We start from the raw sequence: 22,438 nt of genomic DNA, 5'->3' as shown, positions 1-22,438 counted from the left end.
ATGGTGTGAAGCAGAAGATCAGTGTCCACATTTTTTACTTATGAATTTCATGTATGTTCAGTCTATTCAGGTATCAGATTGTCTTGAAATTGAGAGTGTTCTCCACCTTTTTTATATTTTAGTTTTGCTTTTTAAGTGTTTTGACTATTCTGGGTTCTTAGCATACAAATTTAAAAATCAAATTGTCAGCCCTGCCACCCCCCAAAAAAGGCCTGCTACAGAAAATGGACACTTTGACCAACGTTGAATTCCCCAGTCCTTGACCATGATATGTATTTCACCATTTGTTTATCTGCTTTAATTTCAGGAATATTGTATGGTTTCAGTGTAAAGATATTATGCATCTTTCCATTTGTGCTTGAGCTTTTATATTTTCCAGCTACTTGTTGCCAGTTTATGTAAAATACAGTTGATCTTTTTATGTTGACCTTATTACTGATGCTTCCTGAACCCGCTTCTTGGTTCATTGGTCTTGAAGATAACTGAGGAGTTTCTGTTGTCTGCTTCTGCTTCAGCCTCTGTCCCAAGAGCTTCCTTCTCTTGTCTTAACACTGTGCTGGCCACAACTCTGGTGTTGTTCCTGATCTTGGGGGAAGTATATAGCCTTTCACCATGAAGTGTGATGAAGTGCTGTCCCTTTTGTCTCTTGCTGAATTCAATTTGCTGCTGTTTTGAGGATGGTGATGAAGAATATTGGCCTGTACTTTTATTTGCTTAGAAATCTTTGTCAGGTTTGGCAGATGGGTTGAGAAGCATTTCCCTTCTCTGGTTTCTGAAAAAGTCTGTGTAATTTCTTTTGAACAGTTCACCACTGAAAGCCTTTAGGTTTGTAGTTTTCATTGTGCAAGGTTTTATTTGAGTATTACTGATTCAGTTTCTTTAATAGATTAAGGCTATTTGGGTGTTTTATTTCTTAAAAAATTTTTTTTAATTTTAATTTTTGGCCACACCAGCCAGCATGTGGGGTCTTAGTTCCCTGATCAGGGATCACACCTGCGGCCCCTGCAGTGGAAGGTAGAATCTTAACCACTGGACCACCACCTTTTTTAAAAAAAAATTTATTTAAGTATAGTATTGCACTAATTTCAGCTGTACAACAAAGTGATTCAATCATACATATATATCCTTTTTCATATTCTTTTCCATTTTTCCTGTGGTTTATCACAGGATATTGAATATAGTTCCCTGTGCTGTACAACAGGCCTTGTTGTTTGTCCATTCTGTATATACCAGTTTGCATCTGCTAATCCCAGACTCCCAATCCATCACTCCCCCCACACCCCCTTTCTTTGGCAACCACATGTCTGTTTTCTATGTCTGTGAGTTTGTTTCATAGGTAAGTCTGTGTCATATTTTAGATTTCACATATAAGTGATATCGTATGGTATTTGTCTGTCTCTTCACTTAGTATGATCATCTCTAGGTCCATCTGTGTTGCTACAAGTGGCATTATTTCATTCTTTTTATGCTTGAGTAACATTCCATTGTTTATATGTACCACATCTTTATCCAGTCATCTGTTGATGAAAATTTATGTTGCTTCCATGTCTTAGCTATTATAAATAGTGCTGCTGTGAACATAAGGGGTGCATGTATCTTTTTGAATTATAGTTTTGTGTGGATATATACCAGGAATGGGATTGCTGGATCACACGCTAGCACCATTCTCTGTTTTTTGAAAAACCTCCAAACTGTTCTGCATAGTGGCTGTACCCATTTACATCGCCACCAACAGTGTAGGAGGGTTCCTTTTTCTTCTGGATGGTCTGTTTCTTAAGCCATGACTTTGGTAAGTCATTTTGGCATTTTTCAAGGAATTTGTCTGTTTCAGTTTTTAAATTTGTTTCCGTAGTGCTATTCATAACATTCTCTTATCCTCTTAATATCTGTAGGATCTACAGTGGTGTTTCCACTTTCATTCCCGATGTTGTATCTGTTCTGTCTCTCTTTCCCTCTAGAAGTCGATTCTTTGTACAGGTTTATCAACTTTTAAAATGTTTACTAAGGAACCAACTTTTAACCTTACCTACTGTTCATTTTCTTTTTAAAATCTTTTTTGTTTTATTGATTTATCTTTATTATTTCTTTTGTTTACTTTGGCCTACTCTTCTTTTTCTTTCTTCTTAAGTTATAGTACTGGTTATGAACCTTTTTTCTTTTCAATACAGGCATTTCAAAGCTATAAATTTACTACTAAGTAGTGTTTGACTGTCAGTTCACTTACATTTAGTGTAATGATTGGTATGGTTGGTTTCCTCTGTGTCTCTGGGGTTTTTCAGTGCCCACCTCATGGGCGGGTGTTCAGAACATTCACGGGTTGTATAGTCATCACTACTGTTGGCTTCCAGAACGTTGATCAGCCTCGTGAGGCACCTCGCATCCATGAGCTGCCACTCCTCACTCCCGCAGTCACCAGTCCCACTAACCAATGGGCTTTCTGTGCACGTCGTTCATTTACTATTCTAGGTGCTTCTGTAGGTGGAATACATACATGTAGGTATTAGGCTAATTTTATTTAGCATGTTTTCAAACACATTGTATCATGAATCAAGGACTCATTCATTTTATGGTCAGAAAATACTCTATTGTATCTTTTATTTCTCTATTAGCTCATGGACATGGTGCTATTTCAGTTTTTTGACCATGATGAATCGTGCTGCTGTATGAACATTAGTGTACTTGTTTTTGTGTGGATGTAAGTTTCATTTCTCTTGCCTATGTACCCAAGAGTGGAATGGTTGGGTCATATGGTAATTCTGTTTAAGTTTTGAGCAACTCGCCAAATATTTGCAAAGCAACTGCATCGTTTCATATTCCCACTAACAGTGTACGAGCATTCCCCTTTCTCAGAGTTAATAAGCAGTTAGCACTTGTTCTTACCTGTCTCTCTAATTTTAGCCTTCCTGGTGGGTGTGGCATGGTACCTTATTGGGTTTTGATTTGCATTCCCTGAATGACTAATAAGCGTCTCTTCACCTGTTTCCTTCTTATTTTTTTTTTCCTTCCTTTGTCCTTCAATGGTTTCTTTTTTAAGTATTTCACTTTATTTCTTATAGACTTTGTGGGTGCATGTGTGTATCTGTGTGTGTGTGTGTGTGTACGTATGTGTACATATGTGTGAGACAGAGAGATTCTGGGGTAGCAGGGTGCATCTTTAATTATCAGAAGCTGTTTAGAATTCTTACTGTACCATTTCTCACCTTAAACTTGACACTCCAGACTTCCAATTCATACAAATAATATTTAATTAAGGTCCCATCTGGCTTCCACTCAAGACAGTTCTTTATCTTTTTAAAGACAAAGATTTCCAAGTAGCTTTTCAAAAATTTCTAGATGACTTTTAGTACTCTTCTTTTTTACCGAACATAAGCATTCATATACACAAAATCTGTTATATATATATTTCCCTGTTAAAATATGTTTTATATCTTAGTCATATTTTCCTTGAGTTTGAAATTGTCATGATTTTTTACTTGTCATGATTTCTTAATTGATTTCAAGACATGGCAGGTACCATATAGTCCTACAAAAGAGACATTGGTTTAGTGGTTTTGGGCTGAATTGTTTTATGATCTTTATGAATAAGTACTTTTCAAATGTTCTTATGGGGCCTTTTAGGAATTACCAAAAGTTAGTCTCTTTATTTGTGGATGTGAGAGTTGGACCATAAAGAAAGCTGAACACTGAAGAATTGATGCTTTTGAACTGTAGTGTAGAACAGCAAAGAGATCTAGCCAGTCCATCCTACAGGAAATCAGTCCTGAATATTCATTGGAAGGACTGATGCTGAAATTGAAACTCCAATACTTTGGCCACCTGATGCGAAGAACTGACTCATTTTAAAAGACCCTGATGATGGGTAAGATTGCAGGCAGGAAGATTAGGGGACGACAGAGGATGAGACGGTTGGATGGCATCACTGACTCAATGGAGAAGAGTTTGAGTAAACTCCAGGAGTTGGTGATGGACAGGGAAGCCTGGCGTGCTGCAGTCCATGGGGTTGCAGAGTCGGATATGACTGAGTGACTGAACTGAACTGAATTTTTCTGTTTCGTCTCTACATGGCACTGGGATGCCAGGTCCTCACTGCTGCCTGCACGTGGACTGCAGATACCCTTTCATGTCTCAGAACTGACACAGCAGTCTTCCTTTACTCTGGTGATCTCAGGCAGGTTGTTTCCCTGCTTGGTCACACCTCCCAGGTCACGTGGGTCTCCTGGTAGAAGCTTATTCTGTGGAAAGCAAAACGAGCAGTTCTCTGCTGGGGTTCTGAGATGCTCACCCTGGAGTGTGTAGAGATGGTTATGTCTCTTTCTTGCAAGCTATTTTAAGGGGAGGGGAGGGAATTAGCATTTAGAACTTCTTTCAGACAAGAAGGAACATAGACATGGACCATGCGCTTCAGTCTTTTTGTTCCTTTGGAAGGATTGGTGATAACCATCCAGAACAAGCGCCCTGCGCTGGCGGCCTCAGCCTGTAAGAGCTGCAGGTGCTGCAGGCAGGGCTCCCTCGGCTCCTTGGGCCGAGAGCCCTGCTCCCAGGTGTCATGATGGATTTCGGTGAGCTACCCACATTCACTCTATGCTGGTTTGAGGTATCAGTGGGATGGAAATGAAGTTCCTTCTCTCTTTGAAAGAGCAAAATGTTTCATTTCTTAGTTGCCTAAGGCCCTTTGTTTTTTTCTAAGAATATTTCTTCTGACTTTTTCTACAGCTGTAACTACCATAGATTATAAAATAACATGGTAACTGCCTCTCTTAAAAATATTGACCTACATAATTCCTTTGGAGCTGTTGTTTAGTGAGAAAAATGTTTTTAAATCAAGCATTAGGTGAAATTGTATCCAGATTCTTTAATAGTTGAGATATAGAGTAACTATCTAACAATTAAACATCACTTTGTTACAAACCGGGGCTTTCCCGATGGCTCAGTGGGTAAAGAACCCACCTGCAGTGTAGGAAACACAGGAGATGCAGGTTCAGTCCCTGAGTCAGGAAGATCCCCTGGAGAAGGAAACTTGGCAACCGCTCCAGTATTTTTGCCTGGAGAATCCCTTAGACAGAGGAGCCTGGCAGGCTATAGTCCATAGGGCTGCAAAGAGTCAGACACGGCTAAGCACGCGGGCATGCATAACACACTGTTATATACAAGGCACATTAGGTACTAGTCAGAAATTTAAGTTGTCATTGAACTGTCTTAAATGTTTCCTGCAGAAAAACCTCTCAAATTTAGAATATAGTGTTTTGTATCATGCCTACAGGGTTACATGTAATAGCACATGAATGTGTTCTGTGTTCTTGCTTGTTCATGCTTATGTTCTGGAGGAGGTTTTTCTGCCTTTGCATCAGAACATGAAACATGAATGGATTAAGCCAGGCAGACCCTGGCCTTCTTTGCTGTTTGCCCTCTTAAGTCACGGACCTGACTTTGAACTAAATGCCCCCTGAGGTCTGTAGAGTCTGCCTGTATAAACTGAATGCCTCTTGAGCTCCATAGTGTGTGCCTGTACAGGTGACAGTCGACACGGCCTGTTGCGGTGTCTGCCGCTGCACACGTGTGCTGCGTGTGGCTGAACGTGCAGAACAACCCGTTCTGTGAGAAGCTTTCTTAAATATTGGTAAACTTTGGGACTTGACATTGTCAGCTCCAAGGAGATGGTGCAGTAACAAGCGTTTGCTCGAGGGCCTCGCAGGCCCTTCCAGGGGCTTTCAGTTCTGCTACTGTTGAAGATGTATCAGCCCCCAGTGCCCCCCGCCCCCACCCCCCAATCCTCTGTGTGGTATTCACATACCTTTGTGTCTGGGCCACTGGCTAGGCCTCAGACCTTCCACAGCTACCTGGAGGACATCATCAACTACCGCTGGGAGCTGGAGGAGGGGAAGCCCAACCCTCTGCGGGAGGCCAGCTTCCAGGACCTGCCCCTGCGCACCCGAGTGGAGATTCTCCACCGCCTCTGTGACTACCGGCTGGACGCAGACGACGTCTTCGACCTCCTCAAGGTGCGTGACTGACAGGCACCCTCCCTGGAGCCGCGGTTCAGGGAAGCCGGCTCTGGGTTGTGCTGGCCACTTTGGTGTGTTCCCCTTTCCATATCCCGGGTCCCTGCTGCCATGGGAACAGTCGTAGGCTCCTGTCCGCTCTGTCATCATCCAGAATTGCGGTTACATTAGTCACTGAATGTTATTTCCTGAGGTCTGAAATTTGACTTGGCATAATTAAGATTTATGACACCTCCCAAGGACTTGACCCCATCCCCACCACACGCTGCATGCACGCGGCAGAAGTGTGCTGGGCGGGTCTCTGGCCACCTCTCCCTCACCTGATCCTGCCCTCACTGGGAGGTCGGGGGTGCCTGTGAGCTTGGGTGGGAACCGTGGTGAGATCTGTAGCCCAGCTCAGCTCGGCCTTCACCAAGGCCTTGGTCTCAGTCACCAGGGGCAGCAGTGAGGTGATGCTGGTCAGTTGGGAGCGCTGGGCTGGGCTGGCATCGTGTGGGTTGAGGCTGCCTCAGCACTGACTCTCCTGTGGGGCTTGTCTCCCCTCGTGTGGTTCCAAGCCAGATGGGTCACAAGTTCATCAGAATTCTTGGGGCTTTCTCTGTTTTTGGCAACACGGGGGCAGTGATGGGGGAGGGTTTGAAATATTTCCACATCCTGTTCTTGGAGCAGGAGCCTTATCCTGGTCCGATATGTCTGGACCCGGAATGAGAATCACCCCAGGTGTTTGGCCATTGTAATGTGAGGAATCTGTGAGAATATATTTCGAATCCTCGTTTCCGTTTTCTCTTGTTGCCCAAACCTCTTTCCCTGACCTGCGCAGGGCCTGGACGCAGACAGTCTCCGTGTGGAGCCGCTGGGCGAGGACAGCTCGGGGGCCCTCTACTGGTATTTTTACGGAACGCGAATGTACAAGGAGGACCCGGCACAAGGGGGGTCCCATGGAGAGCTCGCTCTGAGCAGGTACCTTCCTGGAGGTCGTGTTGCCCTCGCCACCGTCGTTAACGCCCAGTGCCTCCAAATTCCACTGCACAGTTTAACGTCTCTCGTGGAGGAGGGAGCGTATGTAGCAGCGTGCCTGCGAGGAGGCGCGCCACACAGAAGCACGGAGGACTCGCTCTCCGGCCCTGCTCCCTGGGCTGATGCTGGGGCCAGCTCTCGGCAGCACCAGTGCGCCCTGGGCCTTCCCTGTGGCAGAGTGGGTTCTGGAGAACCCCATCCTACCCTGGGGTCTTGGCAAGAAAGAGGCCTCAGACAGCGTCCCCGAGCTGTGCTGCCATCTTCCCCGCGCTTCAGGTTGCTGGGCCCTTTGCTGTTAGGGAAGCCTGAAAAGTGAAAGTCTCTTAGTCATGTCTCTGCAGCCCCGTGGACTGTACAGTCCATGGAATTCTCCAGGCCAGAATACTGGAGTGGGTAGCCTTTCCCTTCCCAACCCAGGGATCAAACCCAGTCTCCCGCATTGCAGGTAGATTCTTTACCAGCCCAGATGTTCGTGTGGGAGACGTCCATTTCCTTGGTTCCACGTTTTATTAATAATAACGGAAGACGTGAGGCTGCCCTGTCCTGTCCCTGTAACTGCTGCCTTTATCCTGTTTAGTAACCTTGTGGCCAGACAACTGACATTTCTGTTTAATGTACTATTTCTTAGGGAAAGTGAAGGACAAAAGAATGTCTCAAGTGTTCCTGGGAAAACAGGTAAAAGAAGAGGAAGACCCCCAAAACGGAAAAAACTACAGGAGGACACTTTCATGAGGTGAGAAAATCTTAGTGTGTGAAGGTCCCTAACCCAAACCCTTATGCTGGAAGGGCTCGCTCCCTGCTTGCTCTTTGTGTCTCGGGGAGGATGTGGGTGTGCACTGGAGTCCTTGGGGTTCCCGGCCCGGCCCCTCTCAAGTTACCAGCTGTCTGGGAGCCCTCCCCCTGGGCAGTGGGGGCTCTGGCAGTGGAAGGCACCTGCTCACAGAAAGTGCCCTTCAGATCCCTTTGCCCCCGATTTCTGCACAGGAGGTGGAGTGAGTTAATACTGTGAGTCTTGGAGTTCTTTCCTGGTAAGGAAACTTCAGTAGTAAATGTGCTTTATTGTGTTTAGAACTCATTTTGTTAAGATGAGACCTTAAACATTTCTAAGTGTTTATTTGGTATTTAATTTTAGCAAAGAAAAAGATTGTTATATTTTGGGAAAATTTTAATTAATTATTTGGCCACAGTGTGCTTCATGCAGGCAGGATTTTAGTTTCCCAACCAGGGATCTCCTGCAGTGGAAGCTCAGAATCTTGAGCACTGGACCATTAGGGAAGTCCCGGGAAATTTTATTTTAGTATGTCGTTGTCTTTTAGGAATATCCACCATGTGAATCTCAATATAAGAGTTTTGAGGGTCTGACCTGTACTGTGTAAAAATACTTTTATACCTTTTACTTAAGGATCAGATATATAATTATTTACTTACGGAAGTTAAGTCACAGTCTTAAAAATTCTAATAACACAGAGCAAACTGCTTCTTTGTTCTCTGGTTTATTGTTCAGTTGAGTTCAGTTGCTCAGTCGTGTCCGACTCTTTGCGACCCCATGAATCGCAGCATGCCAGGCCTCCCTGTCCATCACCAACTCCCGGAGTTCACTCAGACCTACGTCCATCGAGTCAGTGATGCCATCCAGCCATCTCATCCTCTGTCATCCCCTTCTCCTCCTGCCCCCAATCCCTCCCAGCATCAGAGTCTTTTCCAATGAGTCAATTCTTCGCATGAGGTGGCCAAAGTACTGCAGTTTCAGCTTTAGCATCATTCCTTATTGTTAGAACTGCTTAAATAAGCTAAATGCCTGAAGTGGACCAGATTTCACTGTGTTGCTTATTAACTGCTAATAAATGTTTTTAGGGATCTGATTATGGATCAGTCGATCAGAATTTGGTTTTTTTGTTTTAACAATCAGTGTTCCACTTAACTTTTCTGAAATTTTGACCATAGAATGCAAGCTTTCCTCCCACCAGAATTTGTGAGAAATAGTCCTGTCATTGTGTTTTATACACAAGACATCAGTTTCTGGGTTTTGTTAGCAGCCTACACGTCCATGTAAATCCAGCAAGCTGTTCTGTACATTCATCTTTGGTTCCCTTGAGCCCCAGAATCAGAGCCACCATGGAGTGGCCTCGCCTCACAAGCCCAGTGCTCCTGTGCTGCCCTCTGCTGGTGACTTTATTCTGTAGCGTTCTGAATCCAGTGCAGTATTGAAGTGTTTTTAAATTAAATAAAATTTTGTGAAATCTAAAAAGTAAAACTAGTGAATGTAACAAAGCAGATACAGAGAACAAACTGGGGGTGAGCAGAGGGGAAACAGAAGGGGGAGGGGTGAGCTAGGGGACAGAGGTAGAAATGAGTATGTCACAGAGATGTGCCAGTGTTTTAGAACTGAATATGGAGTGTAATCTTTAAAAATTGTGCTCACTGCGTTTGTTGTACACCTGAAACTATACCTCAGTTAAAAGTTGTTTTTTTTAAAGAATGATGAAAAAGAAATACAGTAAGATATATGTAGAAGGGGGAAAATAAGTGAAGAGAAAGTTCAGTCCCTAAAATAATTTTTAATTTTTTTTTTTTTAAATAAATAAAGTTTAAAGTTCCGTTCCTCAGTCACACCAGCCACGCTTCAGCCTAGTGGGTGAGTGCGGCCTGTGCCTGCCTTTGTTGGCAGCAACGATGCGGGGCATTGCTGTTCTTCCAGGAGGCTGTGCAGGGCCAGAACATCCAGAGCATGCCCTTCATGGTCTAGGGAGACAGCACTATTGGTCATGTAACGCTGAGCATGTTTGTATCTCACATCATTAACGGTCCCGTTTTGCAGGGAATTTCGTTGACTTTGCTGAGGTCAAGGTGGCATGCCTTGAGCGGGGGTGGGCAACCTCAGAACCTGTGTTGCTCACTTCAACCTGCCGTGGGGGTCAATTCAACAGTCTTGTGCTCAGTGCAGCCCTCGGTCGGGTAGCAAGCCCTTTCCTTGGCCTTTCAGTGTCGACGCTGAGCTCCTCCATTCCTGGGCGGTGGTGCCGTATTCCTGTGTGTTGTCCTCCCCCTCTCTGTGCCAACTTGCCCGCCTCCATGTTCCTGACCTTGCTCTGCTGACATGTCAGAGACACACACACATTCTCTCCTGGTGTTAATAGGAAGCTGCTGTGCCTTATACACACACACTCTCTCTTTTCTGATACCAATAGTAAGGCATTGTGCCTTATACACACACATACACACGCACACACACTTTCTCTCTCCTAGTATTAATAGTAAGCCAATGTGCATTACATGCAAACACACACACACACTTTTCTGGTATTAATAGGAAGCCAGTGTTCCTTTCTTCCAGGGAAGCACAGAAAATTTTGGCTGTGTTTTTGTTTTAATGGTGACCCCTTTCCTTTGTTCTAGTGACAAGCAGGAAGAGAACTCCTCAGCATCTGAGTTGCAGACGAGAAACGGTAACGGCCTTCGTAGGGGTTGGAGGGCTTACGTCACCTTCCAGAGTCTGGTGCAGACTGCTGGGACCATTGCAGTAGTCTTCCCACCAGCCTCCTTGCCCTCACACATTGTCTCCCTGTGTCCATCTCTCCTTACAAATCCCTCGAGATCAGGACCAGGTCACTTCACTTGAGCCCCTTCCCAGGCCCAGTGTAATAGGCTCCTAACATTGGGATGAATGCAAAGCTTGTCAAGAGCTTTCTTTTAACGTGAAATACTTTACAACATAAGGATGTGTACTGTGTTCTTATGTAGACTTTTTATGCAATCTGTAATACAATACAAACATTTGAGGAGAAAAAGCAATTTACAGTATCTCAATGTAACAAGGAACACTCCTGAAGCTCAAAGCCATTTATGTAGAAAAGCAGATGCATTGGAACATTTCTAGGTTATTGGAGTCGGAAGGTCACCATAGTTGTGTTTGTATTGACTTCATAGCTCTTAGTTGTGAACAGGAGAGTAGCCAGAACATCTGAAGTGTACATTATCAGCCTTAAAGGGTAACCCAGGGTGCCAGTGAACCTGAGGGCAGAGAGGAGAAGGAGATCCATGGGGCCTATTTCCTGACCATGACTCTCTCTTCTAGGGTCCCAGGGACCAGGGCAAGGCTCCTGGTGGCTCCTGTGCCAGACTGAGCAGGAGTGGAGACAGGTCACCGAGAGTTTCCGGGAGAGGACCTCTGTACGAGAGCGCCAGCTCTACAAACTGCTCAGCGAGGACTTCCTGCCTGAGATCTGCAGCATGATCGCCCAGAAGGTGCGCACACGGGCCCACGTAGCGCGAAGCTGCTCTGGGCAGGGTGCCTTCCTCAGAGACTTGCGCGGCCCCTCGCTCTGCTGAGCAGGCCAGCTTTCCTCCGGGCCCCAAGAGTAGGACCTCGAGCCTCCACTTTGCTTACTGTGGGTCCTGGGGTTTAGCCCTCACACTCCCCACCCTCATGGCTCCTGGACCCCAGGTGTGTCTCGGCAGAGCGCTCTTTGCATACCTCTCCTTGTGCATACGCTGCTGCTTCTTTCCCCCTTTTAGAAAACTCATCTGCTGGTCTCCCTCTCAGAGTTCAGACCTGTCTGAGGGTTGTCTTTGTTGCTCCCTCAGTTCCTCCTCTAACCTCGCGGCACTCCAGTCCTGGCCTCTTCCCGTGCATCCCGTCTGCTTCCTTGCCTGTTCCGAGGCTCTCAGAAGCCCTTCTGGAGTTGTTTCTGTGTGCTCTCCCTGGACTGTCTTAGCCTGAGGTTTCCCCCACAAGGTGTCTGCTCATCCTAAGTTTCATCGGGAGTTGTGGAGGCAGCTCCAGGCCATGAGCCACATCTTCCTTGTCACCGTAACCTCCAGGTGACTCCGTGGCGTGCCTATTCTGTGGTCAATGCCTGATAACCATCCAGTTTCGATAAAATTGATGCTTCAGATTCTTAACAGTTGTTAACAGAAAACATAAGAATGCCAGCCCTGCCCTGAAACCTGGGGACAAAGTGTTACGAGTTCCCGCTGCAGCACAGATACAGTGACAGTGATACACTGGGAGTTCGGTGATATTTGTAACTATTGAGCAGATCAGTGCTTTGGGGTGAATCGTAGAAGGTCTGACTTCAGGGCTTCAGGAATTGCGTTTTCATTGAGCGTCTCCTCATTGGTGTCCTTTGTCCTGGTAATGATGATTCTTCTTGGATCTTGTTGTCCACAGCCCACTGTGACCATTTTTGTCCAGGACTCGAGATGTGGAATCTAGTTTTCTTAGAGTAACCATTTAAATAGAGATTGTATGATTAATGACAGCACCTTGAATCATCTGTAAGGCATGTACCTAATCTGCTTAAACTCTTTTGTAATTTCTGCCTTTTTAACTGAAAAGACTTTAGATTAGGGAGTTAAGGGGAAAAATTTACAAGCATAAAACAGGTGGTTTTGATACAGAAAATATCAGGAGTTGATTCTTTGTGAGAGAAGAACTTAAATCTTAAGTGCAATTTTCAAGAACTATGACATTAGAAACTAAAGGATCGAATAATAGATTTGATATTTTGAAAGTTGTCTAGTACTTTAAATATGCAAGCTTTAGTTAAATGGGGGTGATTATGCACAAAAATCAGAATCGGCCTTATGCAGCAAAGAAGCTTAGCAGACCAGTAATTAGGGGAGTTTTCACACAGGGATCCCATCAGAAGCTCCAGAACCATTCAGATTTATTCACTAAAACTTTAAGAAATGATAATTTCCAAATAGTTATAAAATGAAGAAAGAATTGGCTTGGCTACCATTGACATACAGGTATCTTAGTGCCCCATTCTGGATGAATTTAAATTCACTCCTTCAGTGATGTAAATGCCAGTTCCATGAAGTGCTCCAGCAAGATTGCAAGGAGGATTGGAGCCTGCTGGGAGCCCACACTGGAGCCCTCTGGTCTGTCTGTCAAGTAGTTTAGAGTAGTAAATGAGTTTAAATGGCTGTTTCCATTTGCTAAGAGGTCTGAGAGACCTGGACTGCACGGGAGGGGGGAAGCTAAGGGTGGTGTTTAAATAGGAGAGTGTGGGGGCAGGAGGGAGGAGCACCCTCCTCCACTCCAGACTTGCTCTGGTTTTCAGCCCCGTGACTCCTAGCACAGATGTTCCACTGGCTTTTGAGGCAGTGCGTGGTCAGAAAACACTTCTGCAGGCTGTGTCTGATGGCCTGTGCCAGTGTGGACCCCCCCGGCCTTGTAGTCATTGATGTCACAGCCGGTTGTCTGTCTGGCTTGAGCCCTGAAGAGGGAAATGCTCCTTCATGAATTTCTGTGTTTACAATGTATTTGGACTCATCCTCTTTTTTTCTTCAGCTTGTAAATACATTGGTATTGGAGGTATACGAACAAGTCTCTTCGGTCTCCGTGCAGGGTTCTCTTCTGCTTGACTTCCTGATCTCCCAGGTCTCCTCTTCCTTTGGGTCCCTGGCTTTGGAGTGGCCTCAGTCAGCTGTCCAGCCATAGTTCTCAACTGGTTTTCTGCCTCATTGGCCTGGATGGGCTCCCGCTGTCTACCTGGACAGTTTGAAAGCTCGTTCCCACCTCTGCTCACTGCCCTGGGCTGAGCCCTAAATGTCCTGTTTTACATCTCAGCTTGCACAGTAACCTGAATACAGACAGACAGGAAGGTTCCTCATTGGCTGCCAGCAAAAGCTTAGCTTTAAACACTCAAGGTTTTGGCTCTTCCTTGCAGTGTTGTTTGTTTATTCCGCTCTTCTTGATATTGAAGAGGTTCTTGATGTCTGTTACAGTACTGAGTATGTTGAAGAAAGCCTCTGGTGTGGCATGAGCTTTGTGCTTCTGTTTAAATAGCCGAAAAAATCTTTAGGTCTTTAAAGCTGTATTGGCAGGTTTTCTGGTCTCCCAGGAGTCCAGTCTTCTTGCCCCAGAAAGTCTTGATTATGACTCCGGGGGAAATACCAGCAAAGGGTCACTGTGCTGACCTCTGAAACTCTGTTCCAGTGCTTTTTTTTTTTTTTGTCAGGAAGCTCTGGGCACACCTGTGGCCAGGGAGTTCAGGTCCTCCTTACGCTGCTGGAGTTGATGGGGGTGGGGGTGGGGGGATGGGGAGTTCTGCGCTGAGCTTCAGCCAGATTCTGTTTGTATTGTTGAGGATTTCTAAGCTCTGTTTCATACCCCCTTTGGAAGAAAAAATGTTGCAGTGCAAATAGTGAAGATATTTTTTTAACTGCTACTAACATATATATATATCTGTATATTTTTTATTAACTTTACTGGTTCTTTAAACCATTGAAGTTTGAACAATTAAACTGTTGACAGTTTAAAAGACTGCCTGCCGCAAGTAACTTCAGGTCATAAGTCTTGTGCCTTCCATGGCATAGCACACTGCCTAGAAAGTTGCATGGAAATTTAAAACACTCTTGGTGCTTTTCATACATGTTTTTTCCTAAATGTGTATGATGCAATTTATATAAAATGATACTGTTTGAGAATTCACATCAGATAGGAACTACTGAATTTATAAAACATTAATTATAGTGAAAGAGAATAGGCATAGGAAGTGTGAGGCAAAGTGGTGTCTCACTGAGCAGAAGTGTTTGCAGCCAGCAACCTGAGGTGGGGGAGCCTGGCGAAGGCAGGTTGAGGGACAGGCAGGGATTAAAATGGACAGAAGGGCCCCTGTGAGCAGGGGTGGTCAGGAGCATGTTACACAGGTAGGTCCTGGACCTGGCTTCTTGTTCTCAGCCTTTGTGGGCACTCTGCTCTGAGTTTTGTTGTTGTTGAGCTCTTGGAATTGCAGACATTTTTTTTGTTTGAGGTGTAATTGGTGTGTACCGCTAGTTTCGAGTGTACAACATAATGATTTGATAATTGCATACATTGCAAAATGATCACCAGGCGGTCTAGTTAATATCTGTCTCCTCACATGGAGTTTTTTCTTGTGATGAGTAACTTTAAAAATCTACTCTATGTTTACATACAACACAGTATTATTGACCGTGGTCACCATGTTGCGCATCTCATCACTTTTCCCTTCTCCAGGGGATCTTCCCAACCCAGGGATTGAACCCGTGTCTCCTGCATTGCAGGCAGATTCTTTACCAGTTGAGCCACAAGAATACTGGAGCAGGTAGCCTGTCCCTTCTCCAGGGGATCTTCCCGACCCAGGAATCGAACCGGGGTTTCCTGCATTATAGGTGGATTCTGAGCTATCAGGGAAGCCCATCTCATCCCCAGGAGTTATTAATTTTATAAATGGATATCTGTACTGCTGACTGCCTTTACTCATTTTGCCCACCCCTGTCTGTTGTCTGTATCTTGAGTTCAGTGTTTTTAGACTCTACATGTAGGTGAGTTGATACAGTATTTGCTTTTCTCTGACTTAATCTCACTTAGCATAATGCCCTCATGTCATCCATGTAGTCACACGTGGCAGCATTTTCCTTTTTGTGACTGAGTAATATACCCTTGTACATACGCCGCCTCTTCTCCATTCCTCCATCCACCGATGGACACTTAGGTTACGTCTGAGTTTTGGCTGTTGTGCTTCAGTGACTGTGGGAGTTATATTCCTGTTCAGGCTAGTGCTTTTACTTTCTTTGGAAAGATAGGCAGAAATGGAAATGCTGAGTCATGTGATCAAATTCTGTGTTTTATTTTTCAAGGAACCTCTGTACTCTTTTCCATAGTGTCTGTACCAGTTTACATCCCCACCAACGGTGCACAAGAATTCCCTTTTGCCATGTCCTTGTCAGCACTTGCCATCTCTTGTCATTTTGTTGATACCCATCATGGCCATTCTAACAGGTGTGAGGTTTTGATTTGCATTTCTCTGATGATTAATGATGTTGAGCCTCTTTTCATGTGTCTGCTAACCATCTGTGTGTCTTTCTTGGAAAAATGTCTGTTCAGATCCTTGGCTCATTTTTTAATAGAATTATTTGTATGCGATTGAGCTTAAAAGTTTGCTTTTTTTTACAATACTCTAATATCAGGTGACTAAATTATTATTATTTTTATTATTAATTTATTTTAATTGGAGGCTAATTACTTTACAATATTGTGGTGTTTTTTGCCATACATTGACATGAATCAGCCACAGGTGTACATGTGTCCCCCTGTCCCAAACCCCTTTTCACCCCCTCCCCATCCCATCCCTCTGGGTCATCCCAGTGCACCGGCTTTGAGTGCCCTGTTTCATGCATCGAAGTTGGACTGGTCATCTATTTCACATATGGTGGATATACGTGTTTCAATGCTATTCTCTCAAATCATCCCAGTAAGTTATTACTTCTTACGTGCTTGGTATAAATATTAATGTATTTTACATACATTTTACATACATTAATATTTATACTAAGCACGTAAGAAGTAATAACTTACTGGGATGATTTGAGAGAATAGCATTGAAACACGTATATCCACCATATGTGAAATAGATGACCAGTCCAACTTCGATGCAACTAACTAGACAAACCACCTCATGTGAAGAGTTGACTCATTGGAAAAGACCCTGATGCTGGGAGGGATTGGGGGCAGGAGAAGAAGGGGACGACGGAGGATGAGATGGCTGGATGGCATCACCGACTCGATGGACGTGAGTTTGAGTGAACTCCGGGAGTTGGTGATGGACAGGGAGGCCTGGCGTGCTGTGATTCATGGGGTCACAAAGAGTTGGACATGACTGAGTGACTGAGCTGAACTGAACTGGACAAAAAATTGTATAATTCCTTTTGTATAAAATGTCCAGAATAAATAGATCCACAGAAAGAGAATCACTTGATGGTCGCCAGGGGCTGGAGCGTGAGGGTGCGGCGTGGCTGGGATGGAGGTCAGGGCTTTGTCTCCGGTGCTGAGGGTGCTCTGTGGTCAACCAGTGGTTGCCAGGCGCTGTGAGCATGCTGAGCACCCCTCAGCTGTGCACTCATAGTTGTTCGTTTTGTGTGAATTTCACCTCAGTGTCTTTATGTGTGTTTCTAAATGATGCATCATCTCTGATTTTGCAGCAGTCCTTGGCATTTATGATTTTAAGTTTTAAATTTTTTGCTTTAATATATAAAAGATATTTAATAGCAACCTAGTGTATAGCACAGGGAACTCTATTCAGTGGTTTGTAATGACCTATATAGGAATGGAGTCTAGACTGAAGTGTGGATATGTGCATATGTATAACTGACTGAGGTCGAAAGGAGGAAGCATCAGGGGATGAGATGGTGGAATAGTGTCATCACCTAAATGGACATGAATTTTAGCAAACTTCAGGCGATGTGGAGGACAGAGGAGCTTGGAGGGCTACAGTCCATAGGGTCCTAAAGAGTCAGACATGACTTAGCTACTACCAAACGACAACAGTAACTAATTCACTTTGCTGTACAGCAGAAACTAAGGCAACGTTGTAAATCAGCTATACTCTTACAAAAAAATTAAAAAATTCCTGTTTCAATTTTAGCAAAATATCTTAATCTATTTAAAGTCAATTTTAATGCCTCACTGTAAAATCTATACATGATAGCAACCTCTTGGTACTTTTAACATTTGAATTTTAGAATTTACTCCCACTACTATGTGATCTCTATTAAAAAAGTTAATAAAAATTAGATCATTGTAGAACATGTAATACTGGATGATTTCCCTGGCTTATTTGGGAGTGGGTTGTTCTGTGTCCTAAATAATTTCTACACTCTTAAAGAGAACTGGGGAGACTGAGTGTAAAAAGTGCAGGAGACACAGTAACAAGGTTCCCTGTTTACAGCTTCTTGTGTTTGCTTCAGGCCTTTTCTCTGTGCATTTATTGGAAACCTGGGATCATACTGCCTGTCGTCTTGTGACCTGTGTTTTTCATTTAATGTCATGAGCCTTTTCATATTTCATTAAATATTCCTCAGAAAAACAATTTTAATGACTATATAGTAGTTATGTAATTTTACCATTTTAAACCTATAGGATATTTACAGTTTTTCACTATTTTAAATATTATTGACTGTAACGTACTCAGAAACACTTGGCCCGGCTGTCTAACTGTGAGATGAAGTCCCACGGTGTCACTGCCCTGCCCAGGGCTCCTGACATGTGTCTCGCTTGTCCTTTGGAAGACCTGTGGCCCCAGCACTGTGAGCCGTCTGTGCTACCACGTCTTTGCAGACATGCCACTTTTTCATCTTTTACAGTGCTGTGAGTGAATATTCTATTTTGTTTTTTCTTAGGATCATGGATGTGTTTTATTTACCTTCTGTGAATTTTGTACTCATGTTGCATTTTTTTGCTGGTCACAAAGTCAGACAAGACTTAGCAACTGAACAGCAACAGCTGTTAATTGCTTTAGATATCTTTCCTTATTAAGAATAATACACTGTTGTATGTGTTGGAAAAAATTATATAGTCTTAGGATGTGCATGATGACCTATTTTTGCCTTTTCTTCTCCTTGCACTGACTTCGGGCAGGAGGCATCTGTCTTGTTTGTTTACCAGGTTACTGTTGTCGCTGAGACGCTTGTCGTCTGTAACATGTCTTTGCTGTGGCAGGAGGGACTGTGCTCCACAGCGTGTCCTTCCTCAGGCAGGGGAGGACACGTTCATGCTCTCCTCACTGTGTGGTTAGCACTTGCTTTTCTCTGCTTTTTCAGTGGGTCTGATGTGTAGAAAATGCAGCACTTTTTTTGAAGGAAGTAATTCTGCCTGCCAGGCGTGTGTTCACCTGTCCCCTGCCTGTCCGCCACCCCATCCATGGATCCTTGTTGAGCTGAGCAGAGGAGAGGTTTGGTCTGCTTTGCCTTGTTAATAGCATCTCCACACGACCTCTCAGCATGGGACAGATGTTGCCACAGTGGGTGTGATTAGAGACCTGTGGCGGGATGAAGGGGCAGAGGGTAGGAAGGTGCTTCCCTGTCAGTGGGTGGCTTGTCCATGAGATTCCTGCAGCAGCCCTATTTCTGAAAGCGCATCCGGCTCATTCAAACCCAGTGTGGACCACCCATTCTGATTATAGGATCTAGAAGTCAAGTAACTTTGTTTAATTCTATTTGGGTGGCTGACTACAGTATCATGTGTACAGTAAAAGTAGTTAAGTTTTAAAAAATTCTCATCTCTCCTCTTTTACTCTGAAAGATTTTTACCTTATTTGTTAGCCAGCTCTTTTAAAGCCAGGCTCAGAATTTGAACAGTTAAAAATGACTTTCAGAAGGTCTGTTATCTAGGCAAGAGCACTTTCTATTTCTGAGTCAAACGATAATTGAAACTCGTTTTAAGGACCATTAAAAAGTAAAAAAACTTCAGTTAGATTGGTTTCTGTGTTTAATGATGATTTTGTATGTATGGCATACATATGTATGTCCTTCCCTTGTGGCTCAGACAGTAAAGAGTCTGCCTGCAGTGCAGGAGACCTGGGTTTGATCTCTGGGTCAGGAAGACACCCTGGAGCAGGTCATGGCAATCCATTCTAGCACTCTTGCCTGGAAAAGCCCATGGACAGAGGAGCCTGGTGGGCTACAGTCCATGGGGTCGTGAGGAGGCGGACACGACTGAGCGGCTAACGCTTCGCATTTGGATGGCAGTCTGCCATCATCTTTCTCTCCACGTCAAGACCACTTGTGTGATTTCTACAGAATAAAGGTATTCATGTAGAAAATTCTTAGATATTCTTTCTACTGAAAAGAAAAACGTATTCCTGCCTTAGTTTCACCTGACTTGGAATAATTGATGTTTCTTGCTAGTGTAATGTGCGTTTTCCCTTTGCAGACACCCTATTCCTCTTTCTGTATCTGTGCATCTTACAGGCATTCTCTGTTATTACAGGTAACAGTTATTACCTCTTCAGTAATAATTTTAAAAAAGGAAAAGTTGTGCCTTACGCATCAGCACAGAAGTCCAGGGAAGAAATTGAACATAATGGTTTCAGCCCTAGCTTGAGTTTTGTGGGCTACAGATGGTTCAGAACTAGCGCAATTGGAAACACCCAGAGTAAGACTTGAAGAAACAATTGATGGTGGTGGTCCTGGTTGTCTTTTCGTTCCTTGAATTTCTTAGGCCGGTGCATTTCTGTGCTGTCACTTCATCTCGTTTCTATTCCTTAAGGCAAAATGGTGGCCCTTCCCATTGAACCCTCCTTTTTTAAAAATTGCTTGATTAGTAAAGTACAGAAGTTAGGCGTTTCTGAGGCATGCAGATGACTGAAGTTGTCTGTGCTGTCTCCCCCTTTCTTCGCTACTTAGGGGAGATTGGTGCCTCCTCTCCAGAAGGTTGTCTCCCAGAGACGTCGAGTTGCGTGACCATCAGTCCCAGCTCCCTCCTGTTCATTCCCTAATGTGTCTTGTGAGTGTGTGTCTGTACTCATTCATTGATTGCACAGATGACAAGATGAACTTGCATTTAAGTCAGAAGTCATCCAGCTATCTAATGCTGCGTGTGGGATAGAAAATGTGGACTCTGCTCTCAGAGCAAAGGCCTGGTTTTGCTTTATTACGTGTTGACTGAGCTTCTTGGCCCCTTGCAGGAGACCCCTGTGCTCAGCAGGCTAGAGAAACAGAAGCGCCGGGAGGAGGAGGAGGAGCGCCAGATCCTTCTCGCGGTGCAGAAGAAGGAGCAGGAGCAACTGTTGAAGGAGGAGAGGAAGCGGGAGCTGGAGGAGAGGGTCAAGGCCGTGGAAGGTAGGAGTGCTCTGCCGGGCCGGGGGTGGGGGCGGGGGCCCCGGGGCCTGCCCCTCAGTGTCCTTGCCCTCGTTCTGGGTCCCTTCCCGCCTTCTCGGCTGGGCTGCATCTGGCCTTATCATGTGAGGACCCCTCGCTTCCCTAGTTACTGCCTTCTGATTCATAATAGGCTCCCTCCATCCTGACCTTGATGGTGATTCCAGAACCCTTAGTGTCATTAATGCACTCATGTAGCCTGTTCCACACTTGTTTGCATACACTCGTTCGCACACACAGCACAGCGTCATGGACTGGGTCCAGCACACGGTGCCTCACAGCCCGACTGGCTTGTTGTGTCGCTGGGGTTTGCACCTCTTGGCACCATCACACAGTTTTACTCACCCTGACCTCCTGAATCGAGGTGCTGAGGTAGGGAAACTGACAGGTCTTTGCATGTTCTCAACTACTGGGACTTACTAAAATCCATCAGACAGTCTGGATAAGCACCACAGGGGATTGAGAGATGGCAGAGCTGAGCAGGGCTGAACACAAAGGCTGGTCTCCTTTGTGAGGCTCCGCCTTTAGGACGGGGAGGTGGTTGTTCATCTGCTGCATAGAAACCAACACAGAGGGTCTAGCAAAATGAAGACACAGAAGAATATGTTCCAAATAGGAGAATAAAACCTCAGAAAAAGTAATTTATTTGATAAAGAGTTAAAGTAATGGTCATAAAGATGTGCACCAAAGTGGCGAAAAGAATGGATGAACACAGTGAGAACAGAGAAGAAAATATTTAAAAGTGCCAAATGGAAGTCTCAGCACTACACCAAGGCTGGTCTTCATCCAAAGAAGGTGATGTTGTGTATATGATGGGGTCGTAAGGGAGTCCTCTGTTATGAGCTCCTTCTGGAAAACCAAATGATTAATTCCAACAAGTACGGCTCCCAGTTAGTCCAACTGAAAGCAGCACTCGATGAAAAGCATGCAGAATTAGTCAACAGAAAACTCATAGTTTTCCATCAGGATAAGGCAAGGCTGCATGTTTCTTTGATGACCAGGCAAAACTGTTACAGCTTGGCTGGGAAATTCTGATTCATCCACCGTATTCACCAGACATTGCACCCTTGGGTTTCCATTTGTTTTGGTCTTTACAAAATTCTCTTAAAGGAAAAAAATTTCGGTTCCCTGGAAGGCTGTAAAAGGCACCTGAAACAGTTCTTTGCTCGAAATGATAAAGTTTTGGGAAGAGGGAATAATGAAGTTGCCTGAAAAATAGCAGAAAATAATGACACAAAATGGAGAATACATTGATCAATAAAATTCTTGGTGCAAATGAAAAATGTCTTCAGTTGAGTTTAGTTGCTCAGTCGTGTCCGACTCTTTGCGACTCCATGAATCGCAGCACGTCAGGCCTCCCTGTCCGTCACCAACTCCTGGAATTCACTCAAACTCATGTCCATCGAGTCGGTGATGCCATCCAGCCATCTCATCCTCTGTCGTCCCCTTCTCCTCCTGCCCCCAATCCCTCCCAGCATCAGAGTCTTTTCCAATGAGTCAACTCTTCGCATGAGGTGGCCAAAGTACTGGAGTTTCAGCTTTAGCATCATTCCTTCCAAAGAAATCCCAGGGCTGATCTCCTTTAGAATGGACTGGTTGGATCTCCTTGCAGTCCAAGGGACTCTTGAGGCTTCTCCAACACCACAGTTCAAAAGCATCAATTCTTCGGCACTCAGCTTTCTTCACGGTCCAACTCTCACATCCATACATGATTACTGGAAAAACCATAGCCTTGACTAGACGGACCTTTGTTGGCAAAGTGATGTCTCTGCTTTTGAATATGCTATCTAGGTTGGTCA

General features: G+C 44.5%; 1 protein-coding gene across 7 annotated transcripts in view; it reads left to right on the top strand.

The window, feature by feature from the left end:
* LOC102406873 (cat eye syndrome critical region protein 2) overlaps positions 1 to 22,438 on the top strand; it is a 117,904-nt gene that overhangs the window by 80,557 nt on the left and 14,909 nt on the right. For all 7 annotated transcript variants that reach the window (XM_044940902.2, XM_044940904.2, XM_044940906.2 and 4 more), the window contains 6 exons: positions 5,816 to 5,999; positions 6,820 to 6,959; positions 7,645 to 7,749; positions 10,413 to 10,462; positions 11,092 to 11,261; positions 20,450 to 20,603. In XM_044940902.2, the coding sequence (XP_044796837.1) occupies positions 6,904 to 6,959; positions 7,645 to 7,749; positions 10,413 to 10,462; positions 11,092 to 11,261; positions 20,450 to 20,603 (535 nt within the window). In that variant the 5' untranslated portion in view covers positions 5,816 to 5,999; positions 6,820 to 6,903. The remainder of the gene's footprint in view (positions 1 to 5,815; positions 6,000 to 6,819; positions 6,960 to 7,644; positions 7,750 to 10,412; positions 10,463 to 11,091; positions 11,262 to 20,449; positions 20,604 to 22,438) is intronic.

Source organism: Bubalus bubalis, chromosome 4 (genome assembly GCF_019923935.1).
Source record: "Bubalus bubalis isolate 160015118507 breed Murrah chromosome 4, NDDB_SH_1, whole genome shotgun sequence".
NCBI lineage: Eukaryota > Metazoa > Chordata > Mammalia > Artiodactyla > Bovidae > Bubalus > Bubalus bubalis.
This window is presented reverse-complemented; position numbering and strand designations above follow the sequence as displayed.